Source organism: Austrofundulus limnaeus, unplaced genomic scaffold (genome assembly GCF_001266775.1).
Source record: "Austrofundulus limnaeus strain Quisiro unplaced genomic scaffold, Austrofundulus_limnaeus-1.0 Scaffold88, whole genome shotgun sequence".
NCBI classification, from domain to species: Eukaryota; Metazoa; Chordata; class Actinopteri; order Cyprinodontiformes; family Rivulidae; genus Austrofundulus; species Austrofundulus limnaeus.
Window position 1 is genome coordinate 758,538 of NW_013952490.1, and position 18,007 is coordinate 776,544.

General features: G+C 40.7%; 1 protein-coding gene across 3 annotated transcripts in view; it reads left to right on the forward strand.

The window, feature by feature from the left end:
• Positions 1 to 18,007, forward strand: part of ttc28 (tetratricopeptide repeat domain 28) — a 253,039-nt gene that overhangs the window by 75,632 nt on the left and 159,400 nt on the right. Inside the window, exon 1 of one of the 3 annotated variants that reach the window (XM_014012084.1) lies at positions 7,499 to 8,641. The exons of the other annotated variants lie outside the window; for them this stretch is intronic. Within the exon in view, the coding sequence (XP_013867538.1) occupies positions 8,615 to 8,641 (27 nt within the window). The 5' untranslated portion in view covers positions 7,499 to 8,614. Of the gene's footprint in view, positions 1 to 7,498; positions 8,642 to 18,007 lie in introns of those variants that run through there. 3 annotated transcript variants of the gene reach the window in all.

Here is an 18,007-nt window from a genome sequence, read left to right on the forward strand (position 1 = left end):
TGTGTGTGTGTGTGTGTGTGTGTGTGTGTGTGTGTGTGTGTGTGTGTGTGTGTGTGTGTGTGTGTGTATTTTTGGGAACAGGTGTATTTATTTTACCGTGTGCATTTATCTGTTGGTTTGACACACGGGGTACACGCCTGGGTGTTTTTCTCTGGAATTTATTGCCTTGAAAGTGCCGTCCTTGTAATTAAAAGGCCCATGTTTATCCAAACGGGACGGATGGCACACAAAGGCGCTCTGTTGTGGCTTAGAAAGCGAGAAACTCCGTGGTAATTAATTACCCCTCTGACATTCAGAAGGGGCTTTTGGAGTGTTACACTTTGATGGAGTTCAGAAAGAAAAAAACATTTTTTTGACAGATTAATCTTCTTCCCAAACATCCTCTACTGCAGGACGCAATCAAACGTACAGCTTTGTGCAAAAGTGAATAAGACGGCTTCAGGAAAGTGTCCTTCAGTAAGACATTAAACTCCACACAGCTAATTATAGGCTGGCTATTATAAAGGGATATTTTGAGCATTTTGAAGTAAGGTTCTGTGGAAAGGCTGTAAACAACTATAAACAGAAATTATAGCACCAAAGTTTATGAACAGTTCATATCTTTTCTGGTTTAGTTTGTACTCTGAACTACCTCAGGTTGGAGGAACAGTTCCATAGAGTTAAAAGACACCAGAGTGAGCCCCGCCTACCCCGTCTACTGTTAGCATCTGTGACGAGGAGGAGGAGCAAAAATGGTGACCAAGCAGAGTGACAGCTCCCAGCTGACAAAGCAACTATTTGATTAACAGCAAGCCCAAATGGATTTGTCACAATTTACCGTAACTGTAACATTTTACAATAAATTCCTATTGTTAATTAAAGGCACAGTGTGTAGGAATTCTTTTAGCCGAAAGTGAGATAATCACTAATGACAATAATAAAAAAACTTGTCTAATCATTGCAGACAAATACCTTGTTTTATTATTTTTACCTTATAAAAAGCTGTTTATATCTCCATGGTCGTGGGTCGCCACACAGGCAGCCGCCATCTTGCACCGCCATCTTGTCTACGAAGGCTCATGAAGGACAAACTGAGGTGGCGGCATCAAAAACGGTTTTAGTTGTAATACTATAAATGTAATATTTGTTGTCTGTCATTTTAGCTGGGATAATTTTACTTATTAAAGCTCATAATCTTACCACTTGAAACATCACTAGCCCTGAAGCTGCTGGTAGACATCGCAGTTGGAATTATCAAAGGTTTTTGACACCTGAGAGACACCGTAGCAACTACTTTGTGTTTGGAAGAGGGGGTGGGGGTGGGGGGAGGACAGGGAGGATGATTCAACCACTCAACCACTAGAWGTCACTGAAAACAACAAATCCTACAGACTATGCCTTTAATGTTAATTTTATTCAACAATCATGTAAACAGCTAGATATATACAAGTAAAAAAGAAAACTAACCAAGATCTAAACCAGACCTGAGGTCAATACTGAGAAAATGTTCACTGTGATACTTTAGGTTGAATCTTATCTCTTCTGATATTAGCTAACCATCTTCCCAACAGGTTAGGCTTCTCTAATGGAAACCTAAAAATAGTCAAATATATTATATTATTTTACACTGTGTAAATATTACATAAATCAGAGACAATACCAGCTTATAATTTTTAATAATTTTTGCTAAACGGTACCATGAATTTATGCTACAGAGGCTAATATTGGCTAACCCATTCAATAAATAACAGTGATGACACACAAGATGATGATCACAATATTACACATTATATACGTGTATATCATTATTAGTTTCAGTTCTGGTCAGATCACATCCACATTGAGGTAAATATGATAAAATGTGCTTACTTGTGAAATCAGACATGTTTTCCTGTTTTTATTCTGTTATTAAATCCATAACTCACACAGCTTTCTGGCATTTTTAAAACATTGTGTAGGGGTTTTGGGTATATTCTAAAATGGATAATTTGTGAATTATTTAAATGAGCAAATTATCTTACCTCGAGGAACCACGTTCTTAATTTGGTCAAGGATTAACCCAGGAAAGAGACGAAAACCTGTAGCTTTATTGTAATCAGTCTCACAATAAATGAACCCAAAATCGTTTGATGAGTTCTTTGTCTTATCAGAACCAATAATACTTTATCAAGACRCAAAAGTGACATTAGCTTATGTTGGCACGTTCTCCACGGGCCATTTATTTACAGATTAAATGTATTTACAACTATGGTGAGTAATGAGTGATGACATGTTGAACCAGGTAAAACTGACAGAGTTTGCAATCACAAGTGAATAAATAAACAAACAAACAAACAAATAAAATAAACACTGAGAGATGAGTTTGAGGTTTGGAATGAGGTGAGGTGAGTTTTGCTTTTAGCTGAGGATTTAACTAAAGGCGTCCTAGTTAAATTAGGGAAAAAATTGTTTAGTTTATCAAATCTCATACAAAGATAAGAATCAAATTACGTCTGAGCACCTGTCTGTCACCAGGACAAATGTTCACTTTTACCCTTTTGTTCCGCCGTGTGGGTACCAGGAGGGGAAGTCAGCGATTGAAGGTCATCTCTGGGGGTCGTTTCCCAGGTAGGCTCTTCATGCAAGCTAGTATCTTAAACTCATTACAGTAATCTGGGCGTCCCAGTTCAATGTACAGCGTTTGTGCTACTTCTTCTTTTCGCCTGACGCAGCCACCTCCCAGAGGGAGACGTCGAAGTGTGGCGCGGCGCAGATTTGTTGGACTATCTGCGGTCTGCCTGTAAAACTCGACTGGTCCCGTGGTCAGAGAAGGGGGTCACTCCCTGGTGACAATGTGGTCCGGTCCTCTTAGGGAGCTGCAAGACTTCTTAACTTGATTTCAGCTTTGTAGAGAAAACGAACTAAAATGACGCATGAGTTACAATTAACTTATTTAATTTCTATAAAATCAAACTCAGGTGTAGAGTCGATGTTAAATGGTGGCTGTACGTTAAACCAGCGGGAGATGCAGAAGGGCCACCATCCTGCCCAGCCCATGGGGAAGGGCTGGCAGGCTGGGCCTCTGCTGAGCTTCTGAAAAGCTGTTTCTGGCTTCTGATGTTGAAAAACTCTCTTTCTCTGTCTTCTTCTAAGAGATTGGGAGTGTGCTAAGCTTTTTAAAACCTCTGTTTTGGGCGGAGTCAAGGTTTTAGTTGGCCAATAGAAATGTTACACCTTATACAGGAAAAGTTTTTTAACAAATCAAATCTGTTTCGGAGGGAAAACTTTACTTCAGGACAAAGAAAAAGGGAGTGTTTTAGTTTAATTATCTTGCATCTAATTGAAAGGGAGAGAGGAACTATCTGGGCTTTGCCTCAGGGATAAAATTGTCACAGTTAATTATTAAAATTCAATCCTAAGTTTCTAAGGATTAAATCATGGAATAAAACACACACTGTTTAAAATCATGAAATAAAATAAGCCTTCTTCAGGAGTCCATCTGTAAACAATTAAACACAATACACACAACTATTGAATAGTTAACTAAGCAAAACTTAGTAGATCCTTTATGGTCTTTTTAGATCTTTTCTGTAAGAAAAATGGATTAGATGACATTCTTTGCAATAAGACAGAAAACATTAGATACACAGATTCTTTTATCTTTTCTCCTTTTTTCACATTTAATGAAGAATGTAGGTCCTTTGTTCTCAGTCACGCCGAAGAGTCTGGTTAAAGGCATTTATGGTCCTTTTGAAGAGGAACCAACAGTCTTGTGCTTATGGGGGTTGGAAGCAACAGAACTTGTGGGGTTCGGAACAGGAATGCGGCAATTCTTATCTATTAATGGCAGGGCGTCAGGACGTCTGGTGGGGGTTTGTGTGAGAGATGTTAATTCGAGCCACAAAGGAAGTTCCATGCAAAAATCTTTAGAAATAGTGTGAAGTCAAAGTGGAGGTTTTCTTCCTTCCTGAGCCGTTGTCATAGGACCAAGTGAAATCTAATCAGAAATGATTTATATGCAGGAAAATGCTATAATTGCATGCCTTATATATATTTCTGTTCATATTTTCATTAAGAGTTCTTATAAACTTTACAGAATCAACCCTTATTGTTCGCTAATGCTGATTCCAGTCACTAGCCCAGTCTGGTTAGCACTGCGGTTGTGACAGTATCACACAGTCAGCTGGTCAACCCTCCCTCCTGTTGTTCCATTTAACTCCATGTTAAACTCAAACTGAGCTAACAGCTCGTCTGAATTCAGTTGAGACAAAACTTGATTGCTGGTGTCTTAAAACAAGTCAAAACTGCTCAACTTTACAGGGGTTTTATACAAATGTTAAGCTAAACCACACTCAACTTTGCAGTAGTACGTACAGTTCAATGGTTTTTTTTTTTTTTTTTTGAAGTGCATAGTGGCAGCATTAGCAGCTCGGGGACATTTTAGGTGAGAATTTCATTTTTCTGCCAGAATAATCATTTAATGCCAAACTGATATTAGAAAATAGTGTTTGTACAAACCAGTATAAAATTATAGAGATTAAGAGTAAGCTATTCACTTCAGTCTTGGCCTTGTTCAAAGCTTATCAATTCATCCAGAAACTATTCTCCAAACTGCATTCAAATAGCTGTTTACCTCAGGTAGGATATTAATAGTTCTTAATTTTTCTTCTGAAATCTTCTTCAAAATGTCTAAACTAATCCTTTAAATATACTGGAGTTCATATGTGCAATTCTACTGCTGCCTCCGCTCCTTTTAGCCAAAAGTGTGTGTGTGCTGGAAAAAGGTAATATTTAAAGGAGATTTTACAAGAACTTTTTTACAAGTGAGTGAAGCAGTAGCTGAGGAATTCCAGCAGGGGTGACCCTAAAAACTGTTTTCCCTCTCTTTATTCAGGGAGATTGTTCTTTTTTTTTGTCGACAGCATTTTCAATAAGTTTATGGAAACAAAATAAAGTATATATTTTTCTGGCAGGTGACAGAAACACTGGGCGTTGATGCCGCCTTTGTATTATTGCAGCTGTCTGACTTACTCCTGAGCAAAGGCGAACTTCAAAGCCCTGGCTTCCCCTACCAGACGGCGATCAGAACGTACAGTAGAGACATTCTTGAGGGCGTGATTGGCAGGAACAAGAAAAGGAAGCGCAAACTTTTAAACGGCTCCAAGTTGTGGAAAAAATGAAAGAGGGAGTTTTTTGTTTCCCCCTCTGAAGGCTGGAGTCTGATTTCCTGTGCGGCTGTGATTGGGAAAGCAGAGGCACGCACAGGGAGGCCGACTCTGTATGGAGAAGCCAGATGACATGCTACGCTACGACGGGGCTGCTGCCTAACAGCACACTGAAGTGGCCTTCCACTGGTCCTCAGAAAGGCCTTTTATACAAAACATCCTCTTGTGTAAACTTATCTCAGATGGTGGAAATTCTGGATCCAAGTGTGGACCTGTAACAAACTACAGCATACTTTAGCTGGAGCTTTTAGATGAATCGAAAAAAAAAGCACAAATATTGGTACTGTAACATAAAAACACACAAGCCCCCGGCCTCTTTATGTGCTCTGAGCACAGCGCCGGCTGTGTGTGCGGAGGTATTGTCAAACATTTGTTCCTGTTCATCCATGTGCATCACCAAGTGGAGAGTGTGCTCAGCAGGAGTTTGTCCATAAGGCCATATGTGAGCTCAGCCTCTCCTCCTCCTCCTCCTTCGCTTTTTGTCATCTGAGTGACCCCGAGATGCACCACAGACCACACTGACCCCTGAGAGACTCCGGCTTATTGACCAGCTCACAGCTCCAAAGAGTCCATTACCTAAACCAATTTAAATCTCTTTTGTTGAAGCTTTTTTTTGTTTCAGTGACCATTTCCTTAATTCATTTATCTTTGATTTTGTGTTCAAATCTTATTCGACTGAAAATAATGCTGTCACACAATCCACTTTCTTTTTTTTTTTCACCAGCAGCAGATTTATTTTGAATGTCAGTAGCCGTTCTGCTTCAAAACTATTTTCCTTCTGTGACTGTGGCAGTGATTGTGGTGAGTGGCTTCTCACCAGATCAGCCTTGCGCTCTGTTTCCAATTCTGTTTGTGCACACAGAAACTTTAAACTTTGTTTTAATGTATAAGAACTGCAAAAATTTTCTCTGTCCCCGTTAAATGACGTCTAATAAAAAAATGTGGGCTAATGCCGTGCATCTGATGTTGGTGTATGGTGAAATATTGCACAGCAAACTGAGTGTGACAGCTGCTCTTGGCAGGGAGAAACAGGGGAAACGTACAGGAGCTTTATAGGTGTCGCTAGCATCCAAGGTTCTCCCTCTTTTGTGAATTGTGCCTTTTTTATGCATGAATTCAATCGCTATTTCCCACAAAGAATAACCAAGGACAGCTTCTATTGACGGAGACCCAGGCAGCATGGCGCTGCAGCAGTGGACCGTGCTGTCACATGAATCTTTTCAGCTCATTAAAACCCATTTAAACTGTGATAAACTCGGGCATTGCAGGTCTAACAGAGATGAGGCGCTCATCTGTTTTTATTTATGCCGTCGCTCGCTGCCAAAAGTGACGCGACAATAATGTTTTTGCCCTTGTATGCATGTGTGTGTTTGACTCTAACCTTATCTAAATATATCATGGACCAGTGAATGGATTTGAATAAAACACTCGGAAAATAATCATTGATCATCTGCAAGAAATTAACTTTTGGAGTCAGATTCAAGATGGCCGCCACATCTGAGCTACCTTAAGAGAACACAAAACATGTCCACAACTCTGATAGTTTCAAAGATATTCATCTCTAATTGGGTGTGTTAATAGCTAATACTTCTCCCCAATACATACTCTGAACACTAACTGATCAGGTGAGATCAGTTTCTTAAAACTTCATTATGAACTGCTGGAATCAGCTCTGTCTGTTAGCAAAATATTTCATGAATCGTTTGCTGGATTTTAAAGAAACATTTAGATATTGGTCACTGTATGAGCATCCACAACTCAATAAACTTTAGAGTCAACCCAATTCAAGATGGCCGCCACAGCAGATTACACTTATGAAACACACAAATGCCTATAACTCAATTAATTTTCCAATTATTGAGCAAAATTTGGTTGTGAGTTTAGGCTGAGAGTTATCCCAACTTATGCTCCAAGAACCCCATTTGACGTGATTTTTTTTTTGGCATAAAACCTTGGCAATAACTTTTTTCTTTAACATTTTCTGTCTGTTAGCAAAATATCTCATGAAACACTGGGCAGAACGTAATGAAACTTTCAGGTAGTAATGGTTGGATGTACTTTTACAACACATTGGCATTTGGAGTCAATTCAATTCAATTACTGACATTAACCAACATAAAATGTCTTTAACCCATTCTGTTATACAAATACTAAGTTGAAGTTTGTGTCGTAGTAGCTGAGAGTCATTCCCATGATATTTTGTGAGAGCTAATCCACACACCATCACATTAAATCCTCCAAAATGGCTCTAACTGCATTATTTCTCACCATAAAGTGAGTTTAACTTGAAACTCTGGCAGAAAAAGCAGCAGGCTGATTGTTCCAATATTTTAATGAAACCAGATTTATCGCTTTGTTCCATAAGGATGTGTTTGGTGACATCAGTCCTCGTTCTGCAGCTGAGGACAGAGTGTCAGGACCTGGGAATAAGGCACCAGAGCACAGCCCGCCTCCTGCCTGCCTGTCAGCTCTGTGCGTAAAACGTAAAGCGCACTTTTTGGCAAGTTGTGGGGGACCGGCGGCGCTATGACCCAGCTCCCTCCTTCCCACCTCCTCCTCAGCTCCTCTCTGCTGCTCCAAGTCTGTAAACTGAAGGAGCGGAGGGGAGGAAGTCACCAAAGAGCTGTAGTCTAATTTGTTGCTGTTGCAGGAATCAGGGTTTCCTTCCAGCTCCTCGCACAAATTCCAGGGATTTTTTTCTCTCTCCTTTAAAAGAAAACGCGTGTTTGTTCCACCTCCTTCCCGTCAATGTAATCTGACTGCTTGTCTCCTCCGGAATCTGTTGTTTCTCCGCTTGGACTTCCAAAAAGTACACATCTGCTGCTGGAAAACGGGAATTTGATCACTGTGGTGAATTCGTCGCACACGTTTCGTCTTCCTGAATCCGTTCTTTTGAGTCCGAAGGGAGCAGGCTGGACATAATCCCGTCCTGGACCAGCCCCAGTTTACAGAGGCGACCTGGTTTTGGAAGAAAAGTTAAGAAATAATAAATGTTCCTCATGCGTCGAGTGGATCGGCTCTGAGGCGCAAATCCGGAGTGAGGAGGACCCCGACTTTGGATTTTTTTTCTTCTTTTTTACGCGCAGGAACCTTTCACCCAAATCTTGCCAGCTGACACCGTGCGTCTGTGATTTACTCTCCCAAGTTGGAGCTGTTGGATTTAACCGCTGTGTGATTTGTGGGACTTGCGCTGTCGCCCTCAGAACTGCCGCAAAGCTGAGACTCGCACACGATCACCATCATCATCATCATCACCATCATCATCATCATCCTCATGCAGCGCTTCTTCTTCTTCTTCTTCTTGGAGAAAATCTGCAGCAGCGGAATCGAGGGAAGTGGAGAGGCAGCATGACTCTGGAGTGCTTTGACTCTATATTCCACTCTCATATATAGCCCGAGATCTTAATGCTGTTCCGTTTTGGTTTACAAATATGATGAAATGGCAGCCCCGGAAGAAGGTGAGTCCGATTATTTAGGGGGATGTGTTGAAGTTGGGGGGGAGCAGAAATAATCTGGCTGTGGTAGAGCACAAGTTGGGAAGAGGAGGGTGGCTGCTCTCTCTATTTGCTTTACAGCCTCCAATTAGTAATCATAATTAATCATAAGTAATAAACTAACGACCTCAGAAGCAGTTCCAGGCTATATATAGGCTGCTACTCTTTCCCCCACTTTGGTTATTTCTTGCTGTGTGTGTTTCTCTGGCCCATTTTATGTGAATTTTAAGGATTTGTTGCTTTCATTATTAGCCCAAATCATAAAGCTTAAAATGTGTTTCAGTATTAATAGTTTTAACCTGTGTGCTCTCATATGTCTGTCCTACACTATGATTTAGCGTCAGATAAGAAAAATAAACTGCTCCAACCAAGACTAATGCAGCAGAGAGGCAGCTTGGGAATTTAAAACTGGTGTCTAAATGAAGCATAAGGTTGTCAGATTAAAAGAAAAAACATACAGTTACATCTAAAAGTTTCAGAATGAACTGAAACATTTTTTTTCTTCAAAGCAGGCTTTTTAAAAAATGTGTCTGGGTCTCTTATTTCCCATCATTTGACATATATTTTCCCTTTAAGTCTGCCTTGTTTTTTCTGTCTCCTGTTTCTTGGTTTTTCGAAGCCTTCGGGTATTACAGCATGGAAAGTATTTGAAAATTCATCTGGGGTCTATGAAAAATTTGGTAGCACAAGAAAAGGTCCAGTTGGATTGTTGTTATTTGGTGTTACCACTAGGGGGCACCTTTCTGACAAGAACCAGCCGGGATTTTTTAACAGGAGGAGGCTTTGAGCTCATCCAGAATTAGAGGAGAAAATGAACAGATTAGTGACTCATTATTTCATCTCTTAACCAATCTTTGTAGCTTTTCCTTGTCACGGCAGAGTTATTAACACAGGCAGGATTCTTTCCTCATGGCCCAGATTCTATTTGTCTTGTTTTACTGCTGAAACATGATTATGATGATGTGTCTTAAACACAGTTCATCATGAAAGAACACTATAGATCAATGCCAGAAACAGAAACCACTCCTCCAGTCTGAGTGGACTACCGGGTGCTGGATTTTTCTAAATTAATGTGTCTGTGTTGGATTTTCCCCCCATATCATCAACTATTAATAATGTGCATAATCTCCTCCTGAAAGATGATCTGAAAGTTAATCATCAAACTCCAGCTTCTTCATGTAGAATTATCAACAGAGATCTAGTGCTGCGAGCATGTCCTAATGATTTCCACAGCTGTGCGGCGTATCCGCCAGAGTCATCCACGAGACCCCCCTTTGAGGTCTGAAAGCCCTTCCTCGCTGCAGGAACTGGTTTTCAGCCCTGCTGCAGTGAAAGTAGCGCTGCTTTCCCCACATTTGGAGAAGCTTCTCCCGAGCAGCCTTATTTTATGGTGGCTCTCATCAAGAAGCAAAGCGTTTTCATGAGATGTTGATTAATTAACCTGTTGGTGATGCTGGATGCATATGCATAAGCTCACTGACCAAGAGCAGGAAACACAGACCCACAGGGCTGTGTTCAATATGCACAAAGTGTTTGCATGTGGTTCTCTGTGCATGTCTGACATTGTCCCTTCACCCTGATATCTGGTACACTGCCAAGGATGTCCTCTGACTAAGATATTGCAAATAGCAGGAAGGAGACCAGAATAAAAAAATGCAGCTCTCAGTCCCCACAAGCGATTTTCTTGATGATGTCATGCCTGCTTTGGAAAATTGCACACATCAAATAAATACGTTTGAAAAAGATCCATGATTTTCCCAGTTATTTCTTCTTTATCAGCTTCCCAATCTGCCTCTGCACTACATTTGCAAAGCATTTGGAATCAATAGGAGGTGTAGGAGATTCATATTGATTCAGTGTGAGTGTCCAGTCCACCTTCTCATAATGGATTACACAGAGGAGTCAAAATTCCAAATGTCGAATGCTGAGCGGACAAAGGCAACTCCCTTAGTGCTGCTGGCAGAAACCCTGTCTGTTCTGGTCTGTGTGACCAGCTTTTTATTCACTTGTTGTTCTGAACAGCTGAGCTGATCAAGAAAGACTGAAAAACAATGAAAAATACAGAAGAAGGAGCTTTCTCTCTTTCATGGACATGGGCTGTTAAGGTTAAGTAATGGTCAGGGTTCCTTCAAATAACTTCTTCTTTCATTTAAAACCAATTACAACATGTTGTAGCTTCTCTCAGTTACACGTTTATATATGCTCATGTCTATTAGTGAGACTAAAAGAAACCAGGCTGGCTGGGTATCCAGCTGTGCCAATCAAAGACCTTTCTGGTTGTGCTGCATTTTAAATAGAAAGCACCGTAAGCATTAGAAAACATGGACAAAGGAAAGTTGATGAGTCAGAAGAGGAAGAGAAGGATGCCTGTGAAAAAAAACGACAGCCATCAACAGCTTGTTTAGAGCTCTGTGGCTAAAATGGTTCACACTGAAGCATGCTTGAATGTTATTTATGAATTCTAGTTCATTTCTAAGTTTTGTTTCAGACTTATTTAGCTGAAAACCACAATGTGCTGCTCAAATTCCCATGACTCACACGTTTTCTTGGACAAAATTGCTCACAAAGCTGCAAATATTTCGATCAGAGTGATATTACAAAGTCAGACTCTGCATTTAGGCTTTACATGACTGTGTGGCATCAGGTCAGAAAAAAGCTTGTTTTCTTTGTGTGGTCAAGATCTTCTCGCCTGATTGGGTCTGGTTGTAGGCTTGTTGCAATAAGTAATAAATCAATTAATCACACAATAAGTTAAAATGAGGTTGATAGCTTTCATTTCTCTGCTTGTTTGCTTTCTTTATGTCTCCCTCTTTCCCAGTCCTTAGCATAGGGAGGAGTGAACTCTCATGCCAGGTATTAGCCAGGTGCATGGTTTCATGTCCTGTGTAGCACGAGAGCCATGTGAACAGGCAGGTTTTCTGATGTCTTCGTTTAGCTGGTGATGCCTCAGGATGCCCTCGAGGCACCGTGCCGAACCTTGGGTTCGCAGAGAGTAGGTTTTTTTACACTTTGTAAATTTCGTAAACGTAGTAATCAGCGTGCAGATGACTGCAATTATTTTATGAAGCCAGAAGAAGACACATTAAGGATAAATCGTGCCAGCTTGGATAGAGGTGGGTAGCGATGCCACAGCTTCAGTGGCTGTTTTTTGCACTCAATTTGTTCGTAACTTTACATAAATTTTGTAAATTTCCATCAATTTTGTTGGCAGCGTGAGGGTGAACGCAGTTATATTATGAAGCCAGATGAAGATAATAGAGAATAAATTGCAGATTGTGGATAGCGGAGGTGTTAAGCGATTTTACAACTTTGTGTTTTGTTATCTCTATTTCCAGTTTAGGTCAGTTCATAAATATCATAAACTTTTGTAAGTTTTGTTATCGTGACAGGCCGGTCCCCTCAGGTTTCTTTGGCCCCAAACTTTATGGGAACTCTCACTTTCATCATTTGTAAAACATTCCATCTCTGACTGTGTTCATCGGCATTTTACTTCTTTGGATTTGATCTTTTCATGTTGCTTTTCCTCTTTTATTAATTATTATTGATTATTCACGAGCTCACTGATGGGGGGAAGGCGTTTGTAGCCCCGGTGCTTCATCAGTTCCTGTGACACCTCATGGCTGGCAGCAGCACAACAGGTTTAGGAATACATTCACACCGGGAGGGAAGGCATCTGAATGTGAAGAGCATCGCCGGAAGAAACACATCCGAGGAGGAGAAAAAGCTGGTAAAACTGTTACTGGTGGAGGTGGGGCGTGTGATACAAATAACTTCAGAGGAGCCGAGAGAGCTGGAACAAAGATTGAGATATGTCAGGGACCAAACGATTGGGGCCTAGATTTGTAGGAGTGTAGGAAATAAGGAGTTAAGTGTTGTTTCCGTAGATGAAATGGGATTGCTGTAGACACTGATGGAATTTGAGATGTTTGGACGTTGAGTAAAAGAAAATGGAGATGTGTTGGAGGCCGCAGAATAAGATGGTGCAGGTGATAGAGATTTGGATTTTAGGAGTGAGAGACCCTGGAGAGATGCAGCCAGGATAATTAATGATAGGGAGAGATAGCACCTGCTGTTCCCGGTGCTGTGCTGTATTTAGGGCCCAGCGTGCCAAGTGGAACAGGATGTGGTTACGTGGACAGCCTCCTGGCTCATTCTCTTGGTATGAAAATAGGTATGAAGGTAAAAGGAATGAAGAGGGGCAGAGGAGGATTGGGTCAAGGAAAGGGTTTGTAGCTTGGGCAACATCAAACTAGCAGTGCAGCTGAAATATATGTCTTGTGCTCCCTGTTAATCCCAGAACAATGCCTACCTTTGGGACAGCTGGACAGAGATGGAGGACAGAGAAGAGAGTTTCTTGGAATATGGCTTCCCTCTCTATGTAGCAGGCTGCTATACGCACGAGCTGCTGGCATATGCTGCTGAGGCGGTCCCGTGTGTCCACTGTCAAAATACAACAGGAGAGACAATAGTGACTTAGCCATCCGGTGCTCATTAATCCTTATTCCTGGTTCGGGCACTGTGAGGGCTGAAATGGATTTCTGGATCACAAGTAAATACAAAAATTGATTTATGTGTAGAACAGTCGCTTTGTAATGTCCCCCCCTCCAAACGCTAAGAGCTCTCATTTCTGATTTGCTACACCTTTCCTTTTCCTCTCAGTGCTTTTCTTTTAGCAAATGGACTCGTGTTTGAGTTTATTGAGGTCATTGTTCCAGAGGTGTGGTCAGCGTCTCACGGGGGGCTCGCAGGGGTGACTGCGTCTGGGTGCGCCTGCGGTGAATAAAGCAGACTTGACTTGATAGACTGCATCAATTGGAACACATTTCCTTATTCTGTGAGGTGGAATGGTCTTTTTCAAGACTTTTAAGCTCCATTCTCTACGACGGTTAAGCTTTTGGTGTTATGTACTTGGGGTTTAAAAATAATGAGAAAAAGAAAACACACCACAAAGAGCCAGTGTTTCAGACATAAGTTGGATAAAGCATGTTTTGAATAAATGCTGCCAGTGGCTCTAGAGCCACATCTCGTCAGCATATGGTCTGGAAAACATGCATATTTTTTTCCTTGTTTCACAACATTTATCTGAGTGCAGCTGCCAAAACCGCAGTTTCTACATTCCTGTCTAACTCCACTCTGGATCACTTCCAGCGGGCCGAGCGTTGTATCAGCCCTGGCCCTGCAGCTGTCTCCAGCCAACGCTTGTCTGTTGTGTTTATGTGACCGGCATTCGTCTCTAGCGGGTTCTAAAGAAGGTTTGTGATCTGGTCTGGGCGGAGACGTGAAGAGCACCACTAATACCTCCCTGCTTTATACCAATGCCCCTAAATCCCTCTAATTCCATCTCGACTTTTGTCAGAGATGGGACTCCAAAGCCCTTCTTTGAAGGCTCAATTTTCCAGGAGTGTGTCCACTGCCCATAGCTCAGATCTGTCTGTCTTTTTTTCTTGGATTGATGATCAGCACACCCGAGTGGTCTTAAAGTTGTCCTGAAGGAGATCCTTTATGAATATTGAGAGAATTAAACAAGATTCACTGATCTGTCTGTTTGGCTGGTGTCACTTATAAGATTGGTATATAAAGCAGGAGAAAAGCAATTTAGATTTATTTTTAGTATAGTAAAAGAATACTACAGTATGCAACTTATTTTCGCAGTCAGACCATGTAGCAAATACTCACAGATCAACAAAGTCCTTCTCTAGTGGTCACAAAAAGGTAGATCTAGTCTCTTTCAGTACCACTGAGCCTCAGTGAGTTTAGCTTTATTCTTTTTGTTCACAGTGGACATAAAGAGGTTAGAAGCAAAAAGTTCATTTTTTTACTGCTAGCTGTGAAATTCCGCAGTAAGAAGCGAAAAGACAGCGCCAAGCTTTCCATCTCTCTCCTCTCTCTTGTAACTTTTGGTATATTTATATGAGGCTCATGCTGGGAAATTTATGTCAACCATATGTTTATCGTTGCTAAAATATGTGGGAGGGAGCGCTGCCTTATCCTCCGTGGGCTCGTCTCCTAAGGGAGATTCATGATTTGGGCTTCTTTAACAAGGCAGACAGACAGGTGGTGACTGACAGGCAGACCCACATAGATTCGGTAATGAGGACTGCAGAACAAACCTCGGTGGTTCGCTCCCACCCCTCACGAGCCAGTTCTTCTCAAATGATTGCATGCCTCATAGATTTTATATATGTTTAACTGGTGTTACTGTTGGAGGCTAATAGAGCTACTTACAGTAGAACTGTGGCCTCCCAGTTCACCACAACAAAGTTCCCTCCTGCTGAGTTTAATGTCATAAAATTAGCCCAAAAGTAAATGTATTTTTGTCTGCATGAAGCGTACTAACCTTCCTTCTTTTATTAGTTGCATTGGCACTTTACTTTAGTCATGGCACTGGTGAAGAAACACGCAAAGTATTTGTTTATGTGTATTTGAAAATGGAAAAAAAACAATCTTTTGTGTGTTTTTCTTGAAGTTGTTCTGTAAAAGTGAATTATATTTTAGTGTCAAATTGGACGTAATTGATAGAAAACTGCAGTTTATTACCAGCCATCACAGTGAAATACTTCCTCCTCTGTCTCTCTGGCAGCTTGTTGTTCCCCTCCTCCACTTTCTCTTGATCTTTTGAGCGGGACCGAAGGTCATATTAGAGCGTGCATCGTTCAGCAGACACGAGCGTTCTCCAGTTTCCACTGTGAAATCTCCTGCATCAGCACCGTCTTTGTCGTTGAAATATACTGCGTGTAGTTGGAAAGCTGCCACGAGGGCCAACCAGACAAATCCTGAACAGCATCTTGAAGTTTTATGGAGCGCCAGGACGAAACTTAGAAGCTTTGAATGGATAATAAAAAAGCAACATTTTTTAATATTTGTTTATGCAATGCTTGTTATTGCTTTTGTAAACTTAAATAGAAATTAAAAATGTTGAATTTCTTTTCTAAATAAACTTCGTAATTCTGAGTTTTTTTGAGTCAAAACAAGTGTTTAAAAAACAGATAAAAAACAAAATACTGTCTCACTTCCTCTTTTAGAATTTAATACTGTAGGATATTTAGTGATTTTGTAACAGATTAATGGAATTTTAGATACAGTCTTATATTTTTATACTTTGGGATCAGTTGTAACCATTGACTTTAAACAGTGAGAGAATCAACAAGTCTCTAGTTTTAGTGTTTGTTATTATAACTTGCATCCTTGTTTACTATGACGTTATATTCGGGGTGGGACTTTGCTGGGCTTCAGGACCAGGGTGGAGATTTCAGGAAGTGGACCAGATCTGAGTTATGTGCTGCAACTTTTACATGATACTGTATGCATAAATCAAAACAAAAACATGTACAATAGGTTGCCTTCAGGCCCAGGCCACCCTTGAAAAAGAGATCTGCGATCTCAACAGGACTTGCCTGGTTAAATAATGGTAAATAAATAAATAATAATAAATATTCAAATCTGAGAAGTGACTCGATTTCCTGTGCATCAATTGATCCCTCATTTGGACCTGATTCTTTAATAAGGACATTTGTAATTCTGAAGCAATTTACTTATTAAACCTTTAAAAAAACCTAAATGTGCTGCCTTTCTTTAAATTTGATACACTCATATTTGATTTTTTTTATGGCACATGAATGTAGTACAGTCTTATTCTTACCATCTGACAGACTATTTACATTTTGCCCACTGCTGTGAAAAACAGGTGATCATGTATCGGGCAGTTACCCCTGTAAATGTGTAGTAGCTGGGAGTCAGTCCCATCATATACTCTGAGTCTTTATTTAAACTTTAGTTTTAATTTAGATGTAATTTTCAGTTTTTCCTGAAGACTAAGATTTGTCACTTCCAATAGCTGCTAGCATCCTTTTGTATAAGTAATATGTGACATATGAAGTAATATGGTTTTCCTCCTTCCCCCAAAAGGTCCAAGCCTTATAGGGGACATATCATTCTTTTAGATTCTTCTTCACATTTACCATAAATCCTTCCTTTGTGATCTATATAAAGTGAAACTCTCCTGAGTTACGTCTGAGATCAGTTTGTTTTGGTGCGGAAATGAGGCACTTCACATCCCGCCCCACTTCACCCCTTTCTGCCATTTTTGTAGTTTGATAGCAGAGATTCAATTATCTAGTGCCAGAGACATTTAGTTTACAAGTTGATTAAAATATGTCAACAACGAAAGGCTTGTCCATCCAGCTTCACATGTTGGAGCCGACCCAGAGCGAGAGAAGAATGAAGACGAGGCAGAGGCGGGGCCACAGGGGCATTGGCCCCATCTGAAATCTGATTGGCCCCATTAAGTGCCCCTGTCCTGTCACTCATCTGTCCTTTGCCCAAAAGTGATTGCAGTTCCACTTCCAAACAGTAATGGCACTGATGAGTTAAATAGGAAAGTCCAACATGAAGCAAGATAACACAAGTCCTTTTCAATTTGAACAATCCTGCAGAAAAAGTATTTTAACTGACAACAATGGCTGGATTTTCTCACGTGTGTTTGAGAGTATTTTACTGTAAAAATGCACGTAAAATTGATAAGGAAAATTTACATTTTGAGCTTTTACAAGTGTCTCTGAACACATGTGACTGATTAAATTTATACACCCTACAAAAACTGGGGATTTGTGTACAAGCATGTTGAACAAATACTTGGCCCCTCTATGAATACTGTGGCACCTGGATAGCCCCGTACATTGAAAATTCCTAGATCCGCCACTGAGACGAGGAACCTGCAGAACCGCAGATTCGCAAAAATTGGTAATTCGGAGGTCTGTGAACTTCTTTAGAAGCTCTGCAGCAAAGATGGTGATGTTATTGTTCAAAATAGGGGTGAGTGAAAACTACATGGATCGAAAAATAGGACCCAAACAGAATATAAAGATTTCTACGCAGCACCAGGAGAGACTAAATTCAACTTTTTCTGCACTCCTAGAGACTCCCAAGTACACAACAAAGTGTATTCAAGGCCTAAAAATGAATTTAGCATGATATGTCCCCTTTTAGAAATGGGTGAATCACTTTTGTCCACGTTTTCTCTTTCAAGTATTTATTTTATTCTCATCAGAGATTTTGGACTGTAGAGACACAGGAGGATCTGAATGATCCTTTACGTCCTTGTTTGGCGTTTTGAACCGTCCGTTCAAAGAGCGGAACGAGCAGGGACCAAAAGTTGTCAGTGTACTGAGCAGCAACATGCAGCTTTGTTACGAGGACATACACCTGTGATACTGTGTGCAAGAGACAGTAAACCCTGTGTTCCTGGTGAGCGAAAAGACCTGCAATATGCTAATTTAAACACACGTACACACACACACACACACACACACACACACACACACACACACACAC